Source organism: Cololabis saira, chromosome 13 (assembly GCF_033807715.1).
Source record: "Cololabis saira isolate AMF1-May2022 chromosome 13, fColSai1.1, whole genome shotgun sequence".
NCBI lineage: Eukaryota > Metazoa > Chordata > Actinopteri > Beloniformes > Belonidae > Cololabis > Cololabis saira.
In genome coordinates, this window is record NC_084599.1 from 26,694,291 (window position 1) to 26,713,213 (window position 18,923).

General features: G+C 36.5%; 1 protein-coding gene across 2 annotated transcripts; it reads right to left on the reverse strand.

Annotated features, from left to right (window-relative positions):
• Positions 1 to 793: 793 nt before the first annotated feature.
• On the reverse strand, positions 794 to 15,016 carry mfsd8l1 (major facilitator superfamily domain containing 8-like 1). 2 transcript variants are annotated; one of them, XM_061737178.1, is made up of 12 exons: positions 14,690 to 15,016; positions 13,172 to 13,357; positions 12,953 to 13,015; positions 12,135 to 12,254; positions 11,451 to 11,530; positions 11,001 to 11,349; positions 8,843 to 8,916; positions 8,277 to 8,490; positions 7,938 to 8,060; positions 7,680 to 7,810; positions 6,943 to 7,054; positions 794 to 2,777 (listed from the first exon to the last, which is right to left on the reverse strand). In XM_061737178.1, the coding sequence occupies exons 1-11, from the start codon at positions 14,763 to 14,765 to the stop codon at positions 6,977 to 6,979; spliced, it is 1,494 nt and encodes a 497-aa protein (XP_061593162.1). In that variant the 5' UTR covers positions 14,766 to 15,016; the 3' UTR covers positions 794 to 2,777; positions 6,943 to 6,976. The 2 variants fall into 2 exon arrangements, with proteins under 2 accessions (XP_061593162.1, XP_061593164.1); XM_061737180.1 differs by lacking the exons at positions 794 to 2,777; positions 6,943 to 7,054 and having other exon boundaries at positions 7,938 to 8,010.
• Positions 15,017 to 18,923: the final 3,907 nt, after the last annotated feature.

Consider the following 18,923-nt stretch of genomic DNA (forward strand, 5'->3'; position numbering starts at 1 on the left):
TTTTGTATTATTTTAAATCTAGGATTGTTGAACATGTAGGACTTTAAAATAAAAAATAAACACAAAAAAATTATAAACACACACACACATACATTATTGTAAAAATTGTGTGTGTGTGTGTGTGTGTGTGTGTGTGTGTGTGTGTGTGTGTGTGTGTGTGTGTGTGTGTGTGTGTGTGTGTGTGTGTGTGTGTATGTATAATTTAATGGAAGATAACAGATTAATAATTATTTGTGCAACAATTATTTGAGCATATACATAATAAATTGCAGTGGCAGATAAACATTGATATAATCCTAATCAGTTTAATGAAATAAAATCATACTGTACACAGCACAGACATTGTACATACAACGATTTATTAACAAATTGAATTTCTAAAACACTTAATTCAATTAAATTTAAACAACTTGCTAAAACATATTACATGGGCCCTTTGATGGACTGGAGAATTGTACAATGTGTACACTGCTGATCAACCCGCCTCAGATCTAGAATAAATGTATGAAAACAATGCATAACCCCCCCCCCCCCCCCCCCCAAAAAAAAAAGCAATCAAAAATAACAATATTAAAATAAATTGCAACAGAAATAATTATTTTAGATTATTTTTTTAAACGGTACATTAAACTAGAAGTTGGAAAAATTACGTGCTGTTTTGTCTTTCTGGTTATTAAAGAAAAAAGAAGGTAAAGCTTAAAAGCAATTGTTACTATTATCTCTTCAGAGGCTGAATTGTTCTGGTAATATTCATTTTCAATTCATAATTAACTGTTAAGGAAATACAAGCCAGTGAAATAAAGTCAAAGTTGGCCTTTAATTTTAGTTTAAAAAAAAATAACTTACTTACTTACTTAGGTAGGAGCACTGGGTGATAAAATGGGGGAAAAAACAGGGATAAAAATATATATATAAAAAAAGAAGGGGTTGTCCTCCTATATTATCAACTCAAATGAATGCTTATTAAATAAGAAATAAACAGGTGTCAGTTTGTCATTACATATTTTATATATTTGTATAAAATATCAACAGTTTAACAAGATACAATGCATGGAATAAAGCGTTTGGTTAAAATTGTTTAGATTCATGTGAAAGTTCGACGCTGCCTCGTAAAACTCGTAAAAGACTGATTTTGTTCACCAGAGCTAAGCTTGGCTCACATGTGCCACTGTACCAGAGCGCTGAAGAAGCTCACACACACACACACACACACACACACACACACACACACACACACACACACACACACACACACACACACACACACACACACACACACACACACACACACACACACACACACACACACACACACACGCAGGACTCAAAACTGTTGGGGATGATGTTTTCAGAATAAAAAGACTAAGAGCGTCCACCTGTGGCGAAACTATGCATTACATCACAAGTGAACAAAACAAAAAGGGGTTAACAGTTTATTATTCAACACATTTTTTAAAGCAGATAAGAAATTCCAGCTGCAACCTTTATGTATGACTTGCAAAATAAATAAAGATGTTGCTAATGTCTTTTTAAATTGATTTCCTGAAGTTGTAGAATGATTCAGCTGAAACTGCAAATTTCGTCAGCTAATCATTATAATGTTATGTGAAACTCCCGTTGAGGAGAGATAAAGCAACATTGTTTTTTTGTGCATGTAGGCTATTTTGCTTAATTATCTTCCCTCATACAAGTGAAATGAAATTGTCTAAAATACAAAACACATTCAAGTCTGAAGTGCTGGGGTTTTTCACTTATTGTATTCCGGTGCTAATTATGGCCTGTGGTGCCTCATCGGACTAACCTCATCTAACCTCATTCGGCTTGTTCATTTGTGTTAAATGACTTGTTTATTTTCCATAAGTAAATAGTTTAGAATTTTAATGGTCTCTTAATAAAAGTTCCCTTATACATAATGTGCATTAATATGTGTTTAATGGGACAAAGGGAAACAATTTTAATTCACAAGTGTACATGAACTACAAACCTAGCAGTCAAACTGGAAATTTATGAAGAGTTTTAAAAAGAAGAATAAATTAAATTACAGCTAATTATGAAAGATATCCAAAATCCCTAGTGTAAAAGGCTGTCATGTTAAAAAAATGTAAATGAACAAATAGAATACATCTTGAACTGTGCTCTTTCACTTTTCAGATTTTTCATAAATGTTTGTAAATGGTATTAGTATTATTATTATTATTATTATTATTATTATTACTTGTTTTATTAAAATTTAAACATGTGAAAAAAACTATCTGAGTACAAGTAGTTCAGTGATACTATTTTCCTATGATGTTGTTTTTTTATCTTTTTATCTTTATTTTTTCACTTGTATTAGCAGCTTTTTGGGGGACAGATTGATCCCACACAAATTATATAATCAAACATTTACATTAATATTAAGGGTAACTTCTAAGGAAATACACTACAGGAATAAAACATTTTAAAGGACTGTTAAAAATCGGAATTAAATATTACCGCTGAGACTTTCCTCTCAACTAAACCAGTAGGACATAACCTTTTCTGAAACAGAATGTGCAGGAGTTGCAGTTCACCTTGTAGGTACTTTTGATGGAGGACATTTTTGTACAACATTTTAACATTTGTTGTTAGCAAAATTCTATATTTCCATGGGAAATATATTATACATATTCCTTGTCAGTCCTTTAACTAACTTTTAGTGACAAGTCAATGCTTCACCCAGCAAGTTGCATTCTCTTGGTGTGATGTGCCGTCGCCCCGTACGCAGTAGAGCAGACTGGAGAAGCAGGACTGGAGATCTGACACACGGAGAAAAAGGAAATATAGGATTAAATCATCTCATACATATGAAAATGTTCCTTACATACTACATACCATCTTACATTTAATGCCTGTAGAATAAGCTGTTGCTTTTTTTTTGTGCTTTTTTTTTAAGAGCATTGTTGACATTTACTGTGTCTGGTGAATGTCAATAAAATTGGTAATAATTGTGAAATAAATTGTTCAAATTTCATGGATGTAAACCTATTTGCTTATACAACAAGGTCTTAGGTTTTTTAGCAATTTATCACTGTGGCTGTGTTCTTAAAAATGTGTTTTTCTTGACACTATTTAATTTTGTTAGAACAGTCAGAGTCAATAAGAAGTGGATTTATTAAGCCTTTTGAAGAATTAAAATTGCTTCATCATTTACATCATACGTATATGCTGGTAAAAGTGGAATATTAACTTTTGTTCATATTTTAGACCATTTCCATTGTCCCCCTTCATAAAGTATTACCATTTGCAACTTTATTTTTTTGTTTTAAAGATGACATCTAATTAATGTTTTTGTTTTTAAACACATTTTAAATTTAAAAAAGTTAAAACAAAGAGTCCCATCTGACGGTAGACTGAGACGTGATGGAGATGAAACATCTGGCAGTGATTACACTGGTCTGAAGGTTTCAGCAGTACGCCAGTTTACACCAGATTAAGCTAAAATGTTTTTATGGTTTTAGATTTTTAGGATATACAGGCCTCTGACCAAGATTAAATAAGGGTTTGTAATGTGCATTATACATTTCGATGATGAGTTTTTATTTTTTATATTGTTGATAATTCTACAAGCCATACAGTTATTTATTATGAGGACACACACAAAATTAACATTACAAATAAGGAGGATTTTTATGTTTCTAAAAAATTATTATTTCTCTAGAAAGTACACTGAGTAGAGAAATCATCATTGTGATGATGATAAAATGGAAAATATTTCAAATTTGTTGAAAAATAAATTTCTAGGCATACTTCATATTTCTCAAGTCAGTAGAAATGGAGCATAAAAAAGGGTCCAAGTATAACTGACCATTGCTATTGCCTGATTTTATTGATTATATATAAATATCTGACGGTGCTGACAAAAGCTTTGGACATATTTAACAACAAAAACAATAAAAAAGAAATAATAATGCATATATTGAGACTTTTTGTTTTTCGTTCCTTATTTTTTATTGAAATTTTATCTTTTTGCCCCTGACAACTGATTTTGTGGGTTCTGGTTTGTTCTATAATCAAAAACTTTAAGCAGTTAGCACCAAAAACGAAAGCCACACATACAAATATTATTATTATATAAGACTGTTGGATAATAAACTGTAATTATTTGAAAAAGGAAAATGAATGTTTTTAATGGAATTAATACTTTGCTTTCAGGAATTAGTGAATTAGTAGTGAACCTTAAACGGAAACACAGCAGTATTTTAATCATAATTAAATGGTAACAAAAAAGTACTTTATTTTCATACATGTGTATTATTTGCATATATATATATATATATATATATATATATATATATATATATATGCAAATATGTGTGTGTGTGTGTGTGTGTGTGTGTGTGTGTGTGTGTGTGTGTGTGTGTGTGTGTGTGTGTATTATTTGCATATATGTATATTGGTGTCAAATTAATAAAGTAAAATAAAGTAAAACAAATGAAGCCTTCTCTTCAGTCATTGTTTGGTAAAGTAGCCTTTTTAACATGCTTGTTTTATTTTCCTCTGTCTTTTTTATTTTTCTTTCACTCCTGGTCCTGCTGATTTCTGTTATGTCTTATCTTACATGTATCGATTTTGAAGTCTATTTAAAGATTGTCTTTTTGTTGTGTTTTGTGTTTTTCCATGATGTCAGACTCTTTGTGAGGGCCATGATAAACCTCACACCTTACACCTAAAGGTAGACCATTGTGGATTTGGGGGTTTTGTTATGATCATTATCCTCTTACAGAATCTTCTTTACATATTCGGAAAGATTTTATCTCACCTCAGTTGCTCCTGTTAATTGGAATCTCTTAATTACATTGCAAACTGAGGAAAGGGCCACAGGATAACACTTAACTATCTTTGCACCATCTTCTCCTTCTTTGAGGAGTCAGCTATTTTAATTCTCAAGTGTTAAGCAGCTCCTTAGAGGAGCCCGTGGCTGCTCTTAATTAAGAAAACATTTGAGTATCAGAGTACTTTATTTATAAAACTCTGAAGTATACAACCCCAGGGTCTGGAATAACAATTTCTGTGCACAAGCCACGCAGCCAATTAAGGCCTGAGGCTTGTATAAAAGTTTTTTCTCTCTTAAATTGTACAAAAACACATTTAATACAAAACATATCTTACAAGAAAAGTTGTCATAAATGTTTCATATTTGACTTTACTTAGATGGAGATGTGCTTCTCTACAAAGTCATTGAGTTCAACTGAACTCTCGACCAGGAGAGGAGTGTAAAATTGCTTTTGACATTTGTGGGGACCTAATTGCCCAACCGTGCCAATCTTACTGTGTAATTTAATTATTGCTAACTCGCACAATGTCTTCAACTGGTTAATGCTAATATTACAAATGCTATTCAACGTACATTTGCTTTTATTCCTTTTATTATCTAAATACTAGATAGATAGATAGATAGATAGATAGATAGATAGATAGATAGATAGATAGATAGATAGATAGATAGATAGATAGATAGATAGATAGATAGATAGATAGATAGATATAATTGTAAAGGCTTGTAAAGACTAAAAGGTGTTGCTAAGTGACAAAAGGAAATGATTTGCTGCTCTATGTTATAGAAAAGGAGGTCGTTTCAGAAAGGCTGCATGTCTTTGCATCATTCAGCATTGAAACATAAAGCTCTATCCACACCTGAAAACAAAAATCCTATATATAAAAATAAAAAGGTAATTCACATGTCCAGAACCGTTTCTCGGACTCCCGCCCTCGAAGGCCGCATTCCTGCATGTTTCAGATGTTTCCCTGCTTCAGCACGCCGTGAGACAAGGAACTGTGTCAACAACAGAGCTGTCCAGACCTTGATGACAAGCTGGTGACGACCGTTAATTTGAATCAGGAGTGTTGATGCGAGGAGACATCTAAAACATGCAGGACACCGGCCCTTGAGGACCGGAGTCCGAGACCACTGCTATATGTGGACCATACGGATGCATGGACCTCACTGAGCCACTAGGGGGCCCCCGCACTACACACTCAGCCTACTTATACAGTAGACATCTAACATTTAAGTACTTTAAAGTTAAACTCTTGAATCAAAAGGTGATCCAAAAGGTATTTCTCTCATAAAATTCAGTTCTTAAGGGGGCATATTAAGGAAAATACTTGTTTAAGACTTGATGCATGAAAGTTTGGTATGTGGGCTGCCTATCAGACCATAAAACATCTTATTAAAGCACCCAGTGTGTGTTGCGTATGCTGACCCATTCAGGATTAATGTGAAAAACTGAGGTTTTATGATTTTCACAGTAGGGGTTCTTATAATAACCAATAACAATCCACGGCAGAATTGCCCTTATTTGGCTGCACAGAACCGAACGGTTCTGAAGATTCACTGAAATAGTTGTTTTCGCAGACAGACGTAAATTGACCTATCAAGCCCAAAATTTGAAGGCATTGGCAGTGGTGAGTTGTTGGCTGTACAAAATGTTATATTCACTGGCATCAACAGAGAACTAGAGAGCCCTGTGGTTTTACTTCCTTTTTGAAGGAAAGGGGAAAAGAAAAGCTTGGGAGGGGTGCCCATACTATTTTGAATCAGACTGCTTGAAAAACCGGAAACAATAAAAAGCTAGATTGTCAACTAAATTTGTATTTAAAGAGGGATCAATACCATTTTATATATATATATATATATATATATATATATATATATATATATATATATATATATATATATATATATATATATATATATATATATATATATATATATATATACATATATATATATACTGTGTATATATATTTAAACTTAATATATATGTTAAGTTTACCATATTAAAATATTGAACCAGAAGTGGTGTCCTTGTAATGCTAACGATCTTGTTTGCCTCATGTCAGCAGTAACGGGGTTAGTCAAATAGATTTATCAGCAATGTTTATAAAAAAGAAAGAGGAAACTAAACAAAAACACTATACCTTGTAATGTTTCCTGCATGGAGCACCTACAGTTTTAACCTGACTCATCAGAATTGTCCATTTGCCCTTCTGCAGGTTCCACCAGCCGGTTGTATGAGAACGCCACCATCATCTATATGGGGTGCAAGGAACTGAACTTCATTAAATGGAAACGTTATATGCTGAGAAACATTATGTTGAATCACCAGTCAGCCTCATATAGATGTTTGCAGCTTTTGTGAAGCTGTAGTAGCTTTACAGGCAGGGGACAGCAGGAACACATGCAAACTCCACCCAGGAAGGCCCCAGCAAAGATTCAGTATGAGTATGAGACTGCAAGGTGTGTGGCAACAGTGTTAAAAACAGATCGAAAGTACGACAAAACAGTGTAGGGCAATATGCAGAAACGACCAGAACAGGAGTTCAAAGTTCCTTTGGTTGCTTTCAGCCAAAAGCAGGAAGGACAGACCACAAGAACTGGTCAGCACTTCTAAAAAATGATAATATATGCTCTCAGAGGAAATCAAAACTGATTGTTTGACATGAAGAAACTCATTTTTGTCTTGTAGAAACAGAAATTAAATGTGTTTTCATGAAAATATAGATAGAAATGTGTGTGCCATCGGCAGTAAGTGGTATTTTCACATGGATGTGTTCCTAAATGGATCATCAGAAAGACTCAACCACAACACGATTATTTGGATACACTCTTTCCTTGTATTTTTACTTTAAACTTTCTCAGAATAATTTTTCCCTACCGTGAGAAGCGCCAGCAGCACCACCATCACACCCATCATTATATACATGCTCTCAGTGAGGCCACCAGCCCACAAAGGGCCCAGGATGGTAGCTAGACCCCCCACGGAGCGACGTACACCTTGACTGAAACCTGCAGGATCAGCAAAAAATACAAATAAAAAATCAGTTCAGTTACGTAGGTTGATCATATTATGGGAACTTCTTATGGCTTGCGCTGAAACAACAAAAACCCTCCACTAGATGGTGCTGTTTCTCACCTTGAGTTCTCTCAGCAGTAACTTTAGAGAAGAGGGAAACCTGGGCCACAGCTACAAATGGTAAACCCAAAACCTGCAGAAATACCCCAATAATGAATTCTGTCAGCTGCCAAGAAAAGCCACCTAAACAAAGCAAAAGTGAAAAAAATATTATTCAACATGATTTATAGAATAAAACCATAGTCTATTAACTCGTTTAACAATTGTCAAATATTTTTTCAAGATTTAAACATGATCAATATCTCTTAGAAACAGGTCTCTCAATTAATTTCTGTACTTGGACTGTGTCTCAGTGAGGGCTCTGGTGCGCTGGTTGCTCTTTATGCAAGCACAACTTACCCAGCGGGTTTGCCAGGAATATGAGGCACCAAATACAGGAGATGTTGCAGATGGTCAGACCGATGGCAAGAACCACACGCTCTTCCACATGGCAGCTCAGCCAACGCACAAACAGGAATCCAGCGATCACCACCACACCGCCGAGACAGTACATCACACTGTTCTCCAGCTCCCCGAAATTAAAATATTTCTGAGTCAGAGGGGTCACCATAGTCTGAAGAGAGAATGATGGATCATAGTGCATTAAGTGATTTAGTTTCAAAGTCTGCAAGAGTCAAAAGGTTGTGATGAAAAATGAAATGATTACTCTGAAAATGTGTTCTGATTGTTACTATGCTAACGAGCCAACTAAACTACAGATAGACGTAGGGATGTACCCGACACGTGACAATGTCTGAAGTGACAAATATTACTCTTCTCTTGGGTCATTTGGGATTATCAAAGAAATGCTTCGGTAAGTCCAAGAGGTTTCACTTCACATTTCGTGTACAGCTGTGGCTGCTGATCAGTCACATGACTTCTATCTATGTCGGGACCATGTTTCTGTAATTGTGTGTTTCTTGCACCTCCAGCGCCGTCTGATTGAATAGGGTGATGAATTGGGCAGCCAGCAGTACAACCACCTCTTCTCTCAGGAACTCTGAGGGGGAAAGAAAGACAGACGTGAAGCCAGGTGGCCGACAGAAGAAAGAAGGAGTCAGAGCGAAAGGAGAAGATAAAATGTGTGGAGCAATACATACAAAAGTTCAATAGAGCCACTATTCATACTGCAAAAAAGAGCCATCAGAATAATTCACAAGGTCGGTTATCTTGAACACACCAATCCATTATTTGTAAAGTCTAAAATAACAAAATTTTATGATATGGTAGATTTCCAAACAGCACAATTTCTATACAAAGCCAGGAAAAATTTATTATTATTACAGAGTTTCATGAAAGAGAGGGAGGGTATGATTTAAGGGAAACATTAAATTTTAAGATTCAGCAATATCGAACTACAATGAAAAGATTCTGCATAACAAAAAATAATGGAGTAAGGCTATGGAACAGATCTGAAGCAATTTCCAAGCATCAACCAGTTTTTATATCAGTGTATATAGGTATGAAGATGTGTTATTATTGATATTCATATAACATTTGTGTGTGTGTGTATATATATATATATATATATATATATATATATATATATATATATATATATATATATATATATATATATATATATATATATATATATATATATATATATATATATTTGTATGTATGTCATATCCAAAAAGTGCATGTGTGTGTGTGTGTGTGTGTGTGTGTGTGTGTGTGTGTGTGTGTGTGTGTGTGTGTGTGTGTGTGTGTGTGTGTGTGTGTGTGTGTGTGTGTGTGTGTGTATATATATCTGTGCGTATGTGTTATATATGTATATATAGATATCTTTTGTTTTTTGTATAAAAATTAAATTCATTTTGATCATAATGAAATATAATTTAAGGAGTAGGATTTAATACATTTTTACTTCTTCCTACTCCTTCTCGAGCATGTTAATTATGGTGGTATTATTGTTTTGTTTTGTATTCACTACTGTTTCATGTTCGAAATAAAACATTTCAATTCAATTCAAATAGATACGAGAAATGTAAAACAAGAAGTGAGTGTCTTACCACTTATGTACAAACCGTATTCTCTCAGAAATAAATACCAATACATAAGCACCAATATGGGTTAAAAGTTCAATAAAGCATACCTTTTAGTCTTAGTTAGTTAGTTAGTTAGTTAGTTAGTTAGTTAGTTAGTTAGTTAGTTAGTTAGTTAGTTAGTAATGGCGCTTTTGCACTAGTCCCGCCTCCGCCCAGCTCGGTGCGGCCCCGTCTTGCACGTTTGCACTAGGGGCTGAGACGGGTAGAGCCGCTCCAAGCCAATACTATTTCTGTAACCATTCTGGCGAGGTTCTTTGCGGGCTGAGCCGGGACTATTTCTGACGTCACCACCCTCCGCGCCTCTGATTGGTCGGGGGCGGGGCCGGCAGACGTTTGAATCAGGAAGCGGGACTCAGCGCGAGAGCGACCCGCGACTCGCTGCGATTTTATTATAAAGCGCAAAACGTCTGTTTGGTGATCCAACTCTGAGGTGCAGATGTTCATAAACCTGGTGGCTGAGGAGAGAATTAAAAAAGGGATGTAGACGGGCTGTTTTACTCTCAGCTGCTCGCGGCTCCAGCTGATTTCTCATCAGCGCCGACATGAACAAAGCGGTTGCGCAATCGAGTACGTCACAGCAGCTTCACCCCAACCTGCCCGCTTCTCCCCTGGCTGTGGAAAAACAAACGGGTAGAGACGGGTAGAGGCGTGACGAGCCGAGTCGGGCTCAGTAAGTCCTAGTGCAAAAGTGCCATTAGTGTCTCACCTGAACAAGCCATTGGTCACAACTCTCTCAGTTTGGAGAATCGGAAAGGAATCGTAGGACAACTGCTTCCCTCTAACAGCTGTCTCTGGCTCTCACTTAACTCACTAAGGAGTTCATGAGCTCTGAGATGTTTTCCAGAGTGAAAATGTGTTTCTTTACAAACCTCAATCTGAGCAGCTCTCAGACAAACACCTAACAAAATTCCTTGATTGTTTCTAAACTGCCCTGGACCACTACAGGTAAGACACTAACGATTGATGAGCATTTCATACTGTGTCCCTTGGTAATGACATAGTTGTGGGTCTACTGATACGACCAGCCACCTACCTCGGGATAACCTGGAATTCTTGAAGGGTCTGAAGCCCTTATGGGTTTGCTGTGTCCCAGGAGAGGCGGGTGGAGTAGGATTATTCAGCGAGGAGTTTGGGGCGGCAGGAGCGTTCTTGAACGGGCTGGATGCCACCACGGAGCCGTAGGACCCCACCAGCTCCTGGGACCCCACTAGCAGCTTCACTTCTTCCTCCACTTTTTCCCCGTCTGCCATGGAGCCGTATATATTCTCCTCTTGTTTTGGTATCAAAGTATCATTAGTCGGCCTCCTTTCCAGAGGTGGGAGGTCCCAGTACATGAAGACCACCGCCAGCTGAAGGAGAATCCACAGCAGGCACATGAACAACTACAAGGGAGTAGAAGAAGGGGATTATAATATTTATAAAGGGGGGCAAAAAAAATGAAGATGAAATTTTACTTGGCACGCTGACACGTTTTACTCCTTACCCCAGGTGAAGTATATTTGTTGACAACAAAAGGACCCAAGGAGAAGTCACACAGCCTCAAAAATATGTTAAATGCCGGACCTGCATTGAATACAAAGTGAGGGTGTTTATTTCAACTATGATTCCAGAGTCTCGATAAATCTCTCTGCATAATCTGAAGAAAGGGCAGATTTTTATACCCATTGTTCTTACGGTACTAATAAAATCAAACAATCATCCATCAGGCTCCTTACAGCCTCGTTTATCTCTGTCTGTCTCATGTGTGTGTGATTGTCAGCTCCTCTTTCTTCCTGAGGACGGCACGATCATGTTCACTCTATTCACCATCCTACGAGTATAAAAACTCTGATCTTTGGCTCAATTACTGACAGACCGTTCAGCTGATAATCTAGTATAGCCTTGTTGTTTTCACTCAACCAGTTTCCTCATTGCATCATCTGTTCTCGTGAATCGTCTACATCCGTCTACATCTCTGGAGTTACTTGTGTCCCTCTTTAAGGGGGATTCGTCTTCCTACTCATCATTTTGATGCTCTTGCTCGTTCTAACCATTGCTGGACTTATCTTTAGACGATACACTCTGTGAGTTATACTCAGTAGTCTTTTTTTCTGCATTCCTGAATCCACACAGATCTTGGTGGAAAAAATACACACAATTTAGTATTGAAAAGCACAGAAGCACCAACCGACTAGAAGGCCAGCTTGTCGACATGCCATAACAGCAGCAAATACAGTGGCCCGGTCCTCTGGAGCCGTGCTTCTGGTCAGGAAGCTGAAGATGGACGAGCCGGCGCCTGCACCAATGCCTGGAAAAGAAATTCTGAGATTTTTGTACCTAAGCTACGAAGAGAATTGCAAAGTAACATCTAGGGAGAAAAAAAGCCTCAATCCCTCTCTGACTCTTGCTATAGGGTTATATTGTTAAAGTAAAAAACATTTCCTAAATAAGCAAATGCTTCCAGTGCCATAATATCAATGTATTCACAATTATCTGAAGAAAAATTCAGAATTTCCATTATAAGTATAAAAGTGGAAGAAGTAGGGTTTTTTTAGACAGGGATATGTCACTAGTTACACAAAAAACAGAACATGAGAACTTTTAGTATGGCCAAAACATCCGTGTAAACCCAGACATACTGAATGTGAAGCGCATCTTGTTTTAGAAAGAATGCTGCGCAATCTAATGCTGGTGTGAATCCCCCACAATGCAACGGATTAGTGATGCACAGCACATAACTCAACTGTAATGTCAGAAAAACTACATTTAAAGACATAATATTTCATATAATATACTAGTTTAAACATCATGCTCATTGGCGTATCAACAGCAAGTTTGAGTGGTGTTTCAGGTCATAACGGATATTTGTGGATAATATAAATGTGCAATACAAGATACTGTATGTCCTAACCTCAGCATGTTATGCAGGTTCGGTGAGGCTGGTGTATTACACAAGCTTTTAATAGACAGAATGATTCAATCACTGTTCACCTGAAACAAACTTACCTGCTACAAGTCGACTGGACAGTAAGAGCCACTTGGAGTAGCCCATGAAGTACATTAAATTACCTGGAAAGTAAAAATAAACACGTGAGAAATACGGTTATAATGGCAACACTCAATGAATAGAAAATTGATGCTGAGTGCTTATTATGTCTGGGATTCAGAGTCACAATGTGGAGATGAGAGGAGTGATTGTGAAACCCGTGCCAAGTTTTGACTCACCAAGTACTTCGAAAAGATTTGCAATCAAGATGATCTTCTTTGTGGTCTGAGTTCTGTCAGACCAGTGGCCAAAGAGCGGTCCTGACAACAGCCCACTGAGACTGAAGGCTGACAGGGTTAAACCCAGGAAGTAAGGAGCTGCATCTAAAGTCTGCAAATACCTCCATATTGTTGGTAATATCACCGCTGGGGAGACAGAGAGCATGGGAACTCATATCATTCATCATCTTAGAAAAACATATAATATCTCCATCTTCAATGCACAACAATAAGACAAAAGACCCCTGTGAGTAAGTGATAGTGGTGAAATGTGACATTGATTAAAAAGGTTTAAGCAAAAGTCAGCCAAAAGTGTTCATATTTACCATGACAACATGGCGTCAATTAAACTACACAGATGTTTAGGTTCTTACACCTTCTTAAATTGTATAAGTCTCTTTATGTTAAAAGAATTAGGAATGTTCCACTTATTTGAATGAACGTCTTCCAAGAAGACGTGATGGGGGTGAAACAACTGATCAGTTGATGTCATTATGTGAGAACAGTAAATCTTATCATGCCGAGGGAGCCACTCAGCAGAGCTGCACATTCACTACAGCAGCAGTTCTCTACCCCATCAATGGACTATTAAACAGACAAAAGATAGTCTAAACTACATACAATCCAAACTCAATAACGGGGTCAGATGACACCCAGTAAAAGCGTGCTCTCAGAGAACTCCAGAGGAAACGATGACTCAAATTCTCTAATTCTCTTGTCATCGCCACTTTTCTACATAGTTGAGGTCAGATGGTTAAAACCTGAATATTCCCCAGAATGAAAAGGCCAGTGACTGTGCTGATGGTTTCTGGGTTGTTGGTGAAACTCCTTGTAAATTGTTTTCTTTGCTGAGACTGAAGGTATGGCTCATCCCGGCAATAGTGTGTGCTTTAACTGATGAAAACTAAACTGACAAAAGAGTATGATGTTTTTTCTTCTTTGTTAATTGACATTTTCTCCCCATATCATACTGATTTGGGGTTTTATGATTCTTTCTTATGTTAGAGATGAGTCCTTTGAAGTATCCCGCTGGACTGCATGTTCAGCGGTCCACTGCGTACTTTTCATGTGAGCAATGATAAACTACGAGCTGCACCCAATCATGATCTAAAGAGGTCAAAAAGGACTTGTTTGTTTCAAGTCAGAATCAGCTTTAATGACAAAGTTTGAACATGTCAGACAGGGAAGTTTCAGCCCAAATAAAAGAACTAAGGCATAAGTACATTCATACACAATGAATGTATGTATTTATGTATGTCTCTGTCAGACAGACATCATATAATCTGAGTGAGAAGTACAAAATGCAGTTTTTAAATGTTGATTTCATTATGAAGAGAAAAAAGATGGTCTTATATACACACTAGATAGATAGATAGATAGATAGATAGATAGATAGATAGATAGATAGATAGATAGATAGATAGATAGATAGATAGATAGATAGATAGATAGATAGATACAACAAACAAGTCATCTTACCATATTCCACACCACTAAGGAGAAAAATGAGTCCAATGGTGAAGAAAGTCAGTTTCTTTTTACGTCGATAATCCATTTTGTTTGGCTGCTATGTTTGTGTAGTTTGACTGATCGCGTTCATAATTCAACATACACCGCCGAAATAAACCCCAGCGCCCTGCCTTCAATTGGAGTTACAGAAGACACTAATCTCATCAGTAACAAACTGGAAATGCTTTCATCAAATCTGCATGTCGTTCCGCCACATCAGCAGCGCTGAGGTCCAGGACATCCTGCACACTCCAGGTTCATCCAGGCTCGGTCCTGCAGACTCCAGGCTCAGATCCGCGTCTGTATCATGGATGTATTATAAACGCATAGGTCGGCTCTGCTCCGCGCAGCCGCAGTCTGCTCCCGGTGTCCTGCCGAACAGAGGGCGCTCCTGGTCGCGGGAGCGCGCATTCATCGATCCATCATCGTCCTTTCCTGAAAAACTAGGGAAACCCTGCTGCCATTGTTGTTATGTGGTCTTATACTCAACTCAAACACACTTCCAGAAACTGAAAACCGCGCTGGGTGTCATCATCACAATCAGGGGCGAAAATCCAGTTTCATAGTTGGGGGGGACAATAAACAGTAAAATTTTAGAGAATACATCCAGGGGGGGACAAGGAATAAAAGTTTTAGCATTCCTTTAATACAGCATTTTGACATTTTCATCTCTATCTCGCAAACAGGCAGAAGACCTTTCTTAGAGCAATACAAAACCATGGTATTAGGTAGGTGGCAATAATACAGCACATCTGACATAATACACTGCAAAAACCCAAAATCTTAACAAGAATATTTGTCTTATTTCTAGTTAAAATGTCTCATTTTTAGTTAAAAAAAATCTCATTACACTTAAAACAAGACTCATCACTGGAAAAAAACAACAATTTTCACCTGTTTCAAGTCGATTTTCACTTAAAATAAGTAGAAAAATCTGCCAGTGGAACAAGATTGTTTTGTTATAAGATAAATCTTGTCGCACTGGCAGATTTTTCTACTTATTTCAAGTGAAAATTTACTTGAAACAGGTGAAAATTGTCAAATAACAAGTTGTTTTTCTGGTGATGACTCTTGTTTTAAGTGTAATGAGATTTTACTATTTATTATTATTTTCGATTTCGGTTTCGGTCACAAATTTTCATTTTGGTGCATCACTACTAAATACTACTGCATTGTTCCAAAATTATTAATTCTGTCTCAAATTATTCTAGGGGGGGACAGCTTTACTAATGGGGGGGACTTGTCCCCCCTGTCCCCCCCGGGATTTTCGCCCCTGATCACAATAGTCCTTGTTGTTACACTTATGTCCCCCATTCATTTTTAATAATTTAAATCAAATTGCACTTCCTTTCCATGGTTCTTGAATATATGAGTCATTCCATGAGAATGGCACAAATTGGACTTTGGCATTTTCACATTTTTTACCAAAATGTAATACTTTTATGAACAGCCCACAACATTAAGGACATGTTTAACTAACAGAATATATATTTTTCCCCATCTCAGGCATCAAATTCCTATTATTATTGGTCATTATTTCATGATGTGGGCACCATTGTTCTTCAACCCCAGTGGAAGCTCTCTGAATATCATTATAAAATGTATTTGAAATGAAGTCAACATTTTCATATTAATCAGATGTCCCTCAAACTAATTCAATATTTGCAAATACAAAAATGACATAAATTATTACATTTTTGCTATACAAAAGCTTGAAGTGGCACTTTTTTTAACTGCATTCTTGTAATTTCTCGTAAAAAATTTGATTTAACTAAAGAATTTTAACCAAAATCAATAATTTTATGATAGCTCTAAACATTTGAGACAGAAGTCAACAAACATTAAATTTTTTTTCATAAACTTAAAAAAAAAAAAAGTATATAAATGTTGGTGTGACGGGGTTGAGAGTAGGGTAATGGGGTTGAAGATGGTCACATGGTTGAAGGGACAAATACAGCTTAACATGTAAATAGTTGTTTTTTAACTCTCAAATTCACCGTATATAACTGGGTCTGCACCAGCATTATGAACCAGTTCATCTTCTTTAATAAGATTTATAGATGCTGTGTTGGGCATCATATGTTACTATCTACTCATGTTTCCACAACAAACAGCTCCACCCCAGGTATCCAGAATCTCTTTAAAGAAAAAAGAATCATCACAATGTGGTAAACCTAATACACTGCATTACTGGTCATTTTAAGATGCTATGCTGAGCATAAAGTGGGACATAAACTGTATTCCGTCTCCACTCTCCGTTCTAACATTGACATTAAAACAGTTCTTTTTTTTTCTTACCTGTTTTATTTTGCACATGAGCACAATGTGGATTGCTTCGGTTTCTCTTTACAAAAATAACTCTATAATGTATCGTGTTTGATTACATTAACTATGGAGACTTCTGCATCACCCCACAATCAAAAACAGATGTAACAAATTATGCAAAACATACAATTATAACAAATAAATAAAGATGAATTCAAATTACCCAATAATTATTTATGAATGGTTAAAGATAGATTTAGAGGTGTATTTGATTGCAGTAGCTATTTATTAAACACTTAAAATAAAATAAAAAGTATTTTTTGGATTCCCCTCTGCTCAATGAGACTTGGGACAGACTTCCCCATAACGTTTCCAGCACCACGTAGTATGACCTCAAAAATCTTAGACCCCACTATCTCACAGAGATATTTGGTGTCCATGATCTTTTTTTTTTCATATACAACAATTTAGTTTTTTTTTTTTTTTTTTCAATGAGCAGCTGCAATTTAATGTTTGTCAAATGTGCTGCAAACCTACCGAAAGATGAAGTTAACCTTCTAGTTTTAATTTTGTGCTGAAAATATTAAAATCTTAACAGAAGTTGCAATAGTAATTTGACTGTAACTGTAGAAGCGGCTATGCTGAAAAACTTCACAATGTGAAGGTTGGGCTGTATGAGGTGATCTGTAAACTCACTTGGAAATCTCATTTACAAGGATTGTCTAACACTTTTGGAAATGCTGTCATTCCCAGAGTCTCATGAAATAGTAAATACTTCTCTCATCTCAGTGCATTAAATAACCCAGACTGACAAAGTCCTTGCTAGCCAAGTCAAACATAGTTGCTGGAAGTCGATGGACACCCCCAGCTTAAATAATGAAATAAACTTCCAAATAACTCCAAAATTGACTTATTTACATGCTGAGACTTGTGCATTTAACTTCTGTAGAAATATTCAAATAAAATTAGATCAGTCTTCAGTTTTCAAAACATAGAAATGTGATTTTACAAAGCTTCACACCTACCTGGCTAACTGTGGTGTAAGGTCACGTTGAGAAGTTCGACTCAAAGTTTAACCTGTTTATCTGATAGTTTAAGGTCAGGCTGCAGAATTGTGAAATGACCCCCCCACCCCCTCCCCCCTTTCCTTTCATCATGCAGTTTGTGCAATTTGTCAGTTTAACTGGCAGAAAAACAGTTGCACTGAATATTGCTGCCATTACTGTGCTTAACAGCTGGTACAATGATATTATGGATGAATGTCTCAAGTAATTTCTCTTTACTCAAATGTACCAGATTACTGTGTCCTGATAAATGAATGTTTCTTTTACCTGACCTTGCTGAGGCCCAGTTTGGGTCATCTTGGCAAAGGGGATACACCTCTTTATAGTGCATACCTACAATTGTCAGCCTTGGCATATTTGCTGGAAGTAGATTGACACATCTAGCATAAGTGAATAAATAAACTTCCTAATGATTCCAAAATGTAATTATTTACATGTTGTAGCTTGTGCACCTCACCTTATGTAAAAACAGCTGAGTGAAATGAGACACAGCACTGACAATAGTAACTTGCTAAGACCTGTATAATCAGCCACATTGCAACTGGTCTCTTACATACTTCATACAACCTAAAATATTTATCATGGAAAAAGAAAAGAAATGAAGAAATTCAAGTGAAGTATGTTACTACTTAAAAAACATGTCCAAGGTTTTTCCAGTGTTGGTACATTCCAAGGTCTAACTAAACTTTTCATGCACTTATCAGCAGTCTGAGTCATTACTCGTGTACTTCCCAGTCCTGTGACATCCATTATGACGGACTTTGAGTATCTTATTTTGTGCACAAAAGCTGTTTCTTTGCCCATAATTGAATTTTCTGTCCTAGATGCTCACGCCCTAGTTTGCCGCAATCTACAAGTTTTTCAAGGCACAATGG

Excerpts from the sequence above, each read along its gene's own strand:
- mfsd8l1 (XM_061737178.1), bottom strand. The coding sequence starts at position 14,765 with ATGGATTATCGACGTAAAAAGAAACTGACTTTCTTCACCATTGGACTC. Across the intron at positions 11,350-11,450 it reads ACAAATATACTTCACCTGGG|TTGTTCATGTGCCTGCTGTG; the intron begins GTAAGGAGTAAA and ends ACTCCCTTGTAG. Across the intron at positions 8,491-8,842 it reads TCAATCAGACGGCGCTGGAG|ACTATGGTGACCCCTCTGAC; the intron begins GTGCAAGAAACA and ends TTCTCTCTTCAG.